This window comes from Tachypleus tridentatus, chromosome 3 (genome assembly GCF_004210375.1).
Source record: "Tachypleus tridentatus isolate NWPU-2018 chromosome 3, ASM421037v1, whole genome shotgun sequence".
Lineage (NCBI taxonomy): Eukaryota > Metazoa > Arthropoda > Merostomata > Xiphosura > Limulidae > Tachypleus > Tachypleus tridentatus.
Window position 1 is genome coordinate 108541921 of NC_134827.1, and position 4610 is coordinate 108546530.

The 4610-nt window shown below is 36.6% G+C and overlaps 1 protein-coding gene across 1 annotated transcript in view; it reads left to right on the forward strand.

Annotated features, from left to right (window-relative positions):
• LOC143245946 (uncharacterized) overlaps window positions 1–3804 on the forward strand; it is a 19123-nt gene extending 15319 nt beyond the window's left edge. The window contains exons 3-4 of the mRNA XM_076492196.1: window positions 118–178; window positions 3552–3804. Coding sequence (XP_076348311.1) covers window positions 118–178; window positions 3552–3766 — 276 coding nt within the window. The 3' untranslated portion in view covers window positions 3767–3804. The remainder of the gene's footprint in view (window positions 1–117; window positions 179–3551) is intronic.
• The last annotated feature ends 806 nt before the right edge of the window (window positions 3805–4610 follow it).

The window sequence follows — 4610 nt, forward strand, 5'->3', positions numbered from 1 at the left end:
ACTACAACGAACAAGATGAACACTGGAAACTCAATGATGGAAGGACAGTTGATACAGAGGCCGACAGTACATCACATAACATCAAAGTCAACACCGAAAGCAATATGGCGTTAAAAGCAACGATGTAAAGGTGTATCTTCCTTGGTTTTGGATTCTCCGGATCGGAGTCCACTTGACGGTAGGTGTCGTTCCTCTCTATGTTCTTACAATTGTCACAAATAAAGAAAATCCATCCAGTTGAGTAGTTTTAGCAGTTCGAACCTGAATAACATCTTCATGGTTCCTAAACTTATCTTTAGACCCCAAAGAACTCAGACTGAAGAACCCTATCCAACGGTTTAAAACAACTTTCAATTGGTAACCACACTGGTGCACCTAACTTTTATCAGGATTCTATCTTTAAGAAAGAAACTCTCGTGCTCGGGTATAGTACTTCCAGATTTCAGTTTACTGACCAGAAGAAAGGTAACAGATTTTTTTAGCAATATATCGCGGTCTGAAACTTGAATTTTCCAATCCACAGACAAACCAATAATGTTCGCCTAGGGTCACAATGTATGTAACGAAGATATTTGGTAAGCTTTTCTTAAAATGTAAATATATATATGCCATGTATTAAGTCTCATAAGACTTCTGTTGAGAATCATTCCTTTAAGACACTTGTTTTGATATTGGATTCGAAACATATTTGAATTCGATTTTATCAGTTACACGAACTATCGAGTTTTAACATTCATAATTTAAACATCTCAAATTTAGTGTCAGCTTTCATCACCAGGAGAAGTTCGTTTGTTAAGCTACACACAGCTACGCCAGGGATATCTATCCTAGCCATCACTAGCTTAGAAGTGATAGACCAGACTCATTAGAAAAACAAAGGTAGTCAGTACCACAGCAACTCTTGGCTACCTTTTTTTTATTAACACAAAGTGGGAATGATCGTCACATTATGACGTCCCCACAGCTGGAAGGGTGAGCATTTCGATGGTGAGATTCAGAAATCGCCACCCATAGATTAAAAAGAAGTGCCCGAATCACCAGACACGTGCATTCTCTTAGGGAAGTTTTCGCAATGCTTTTAACCATGATCTTGTATAGTGAGGGGAAGTTTCTTAAGGGGATTTCACTCATTACATTTGGGGATTTATGGAAAGATAAAACAAGCCTTTTTCACAAATGACCAACTATGTGGGATGTTATTTTCTAACTTCCCTTCTAATTATTTTCAGGGCTTGTAGAGTTTTATGGGTAGAAGCACATATTTCAAATCCTCGTATTTACACCTACTGGTTTACAGTACATTCACTCCAAGACTGGCGCCCGGCATGGCCAGGTGGTTAAGGCACTCGATTCGTAATCTAAGGTCGCGGGTTCGAATTCCTGTCCCATGAAACATGCTCACTCTTTCAGCCGTGGAAGGGAGGGTTATAATGTGACGGTGAATCCCACTATTCGTTGGTAAAAGAATAGCCCAAGAGTTGGCAGTGGGTAGTGATGACTAGCTGCCTTCCCTCTAGTGAGTCTAGTCTTACACTGCAAAATTAGGGACGGCTAGCGCAGAAAAGCTCTCGTACAGCTTTACGCAAAACTGAAAAACAAACATCAAGCCTAGTTATATTGGTTTTAAACACGGTTTACCTAATGACATTTACAAACAGTAGTCTTAGCACTGCAAATAATAATTAATAAAACAAACAACAAGAATGCTTTTACCGACATCAATTTACTTGAAAGATGTTCAACAATAAACAACGAGTCTCTTTAGAAAGTTTTCGACAACGTTTCGAGATGTTAGCGCAGATTCTCACCAGTGGCTAGAAACGTTGTCGAAAACAACGGCTTTCGGGTAAACTCGTCCGTCCAAAACACCTCTCAAGCAAGAACGCAGTTATTAGCTGTACATTGTCAAAGAACAAAGGATAGTTTTGAAACTACTCCAGGTTCCGTATATTATCCTACACAACGCTTACACAACGTTTGACACATTGAAAATGTTGCCTAGTGTTACTTATTAGTTTTAAATGATATTATGAATGCATTATAAAGATGTCATGTGAGTATAGGGTTTATACGTGCCTTTAGATTATGGTGAAAATCTTATGAACTTAGAATCAACATGTTCGGTGCAGGGGGCGTGGCTCCCTCTTTTTAATACTTTGGAAAGATTTATGATTCAGCACCTAATTCGTTATTGATTTATACAGCATTTTACACCATATTTATTTGTTTTAAAAAGACCCATTTCTGTAGAAACTGGAAGCGTACAAACGTGAATTACTCGGGGTATGAATAAATTTCGATTTAATTTTTTTTAAAACTTGGGTGGTAAACCAATAGGATAAGTTTGATCTCGGCAACCACTTAAAACGTTAAGTCAACATCTAAAGAAAGTGATGTTTGGTGCCGCGCGTAGTAGGGGTACATTTGCTGATATCTGAAATAGTTTATCCCATTATTCCATTTTTATATTGCATATTGTCATACAAAGCCCTATCAGCACTAGAAATAAAATACCTTAGAACACCAAAATGTTGTATTTAATTAGACACTCAACGTTTCGCTTTACAGATTCTTTAGAAGCGATCACTAAAAAAAGCGAAACTACACGTCTAAAGCTTCAAATGGTTTAAATTCGGTTTGGTGTTATGAAGTCGTTTAGTTACAGTGTTAATAACGTCTATAAATGTTTAAATATTAGGTACGAGTTAAGCTGTAACTAGTAATATTTAATCACATTAAGAACATTCCCGTTCCTCACCTCTAGGCTTAATCCTGAAACAGGTTTATAAATAATTACATCTACTAACGAAGTTTTAATAAAAGAGTAATAAACACGTTGCAGTAACTAAAGGAAAGTTGTAAAACACGTTTGACACTTGTTTCAAGTAGTTATAAACATCCGTTTGAAACTATGAACAAACACACTTTAACATACGACAGTTTAAGAACTTAAGAGTGATTGCAAATGATAATATGCAATAATGTAATATGCCATATTATACTTATGCCACATTTTTGCGGAAAAGACTTTTACCTAATATCAAAGCTTACCAAAGCCATAGGCACGAAATACAATGCTGTACCACTCTCTCTTAAAACTATATATGTTTGCTTGTTTGTTATTTTACCAGGGTGTGTGTGTGTGTGTGTGTGTGAGCTTTTCCTTCCGTATCCCCGGCACGTTAAATTTTTTGATTCTACTGTAGCTTGCTGACGTTTATTCAATAAGCTAGGCCGTTTGAAGGACATGTTTGCAGAAATAGCACTGGTTAGTAAATGGTCTACGGCAGACCCTGGCTTCTCTCACAGAAAACAACCGCAATCTGTCTTCGATCAGCTACAGAAATCGATGCACGAGACACATTGCGTTCCGTTCAAGGAACAACAGTATGGGAGGAAGCATCTGATACTGTAGTGTTAGGTAACACTGGGAACTCATCACGAAAATGAGGAAATACATTCCCTGGGTTGGTTTTAATGAAACTAACGGTTATTAGTCGTGCTCACCCTTCAACTAACATGGATATTTTTCTCTCGCCCTTTTACTTTAGGTAAGAACAAGGAGGGAGATGAAACAAGATGGCCCGCCTCATCTGGCTCGTGCTCATTACAGACAGCTGTCAGTCCCGCCCACACACTGGCCCCGCCTATCTCGTGCCCAACTAGTCCTTATTCGGTTCTTCTAAGCTCTTCTTCAGGATTGTCTTCCTATTACTCGGGTTCTACTATGGATAACAAACATAGTTTGGTCACTCAAATATTCTAAATATAAAATATTCAAGATTCGACTTTTAATAGCTGTAAAAAAAAACGATGCAGATACGTGGCCTTAAACAAAGGCGACAGCCAAACACAGTTTCCTCAACGCAGATCAGAGGCACTAAGTTGAAAGCATTATTACCTTAAAAATTAAAGGATTTTATTCTAGATATATAAACAAGTACCACTGTGTGTAGTGTTAAAAATATGATTTGATCACAGCCTGTGATGTTGCCTGTGTTTAAAGGGTTTAAGAACGTCTCCTGTGTAAGGTTTAATTAACACTACTTGTCATGCTTGTCACTAAATGACGTCTTAATACCTTAAAAAAAAAATCTGTTTTGATTCTTTCAATCTTCCGGAGAACCAAGGGCTAACTATTTATTTATTTATTTATTAACTTCAACTTTACTTTTGATAAAAAGTTCAAAATAGATTTTGTGTGATCTTAAATCACCAGATGTGTGAAACACTAGATTATGTGACGCATTAAAAAAGACAAAACATAAGAGCATTTCTAATTAATTATTTAAATGAATTGCATTGTGTTCAGCTTATGAAAGAAGTATATTTCAAATGTTTGGCTAAACTTTCTCAAATAAACGACTGGTTGAGTTAAACGTATTTTGGGGTGGGTAGGAAACAAAGTAACAGAAAACATTCTCAGAGTAACAAAAAGATATAAACCCAAAATAACCAAGTGGAATGAAACTGGTTATGCTTATTATGATTTATCGAATTACTTAAATTGTATTTTTTATTTTAAATGTCTTCTTGGATTGTTTTCATTAGCTAGAAATAAAAACATTACGAGGGTTCCAAACCGAGCTTGTGTTACGGTGTTTTTTTTT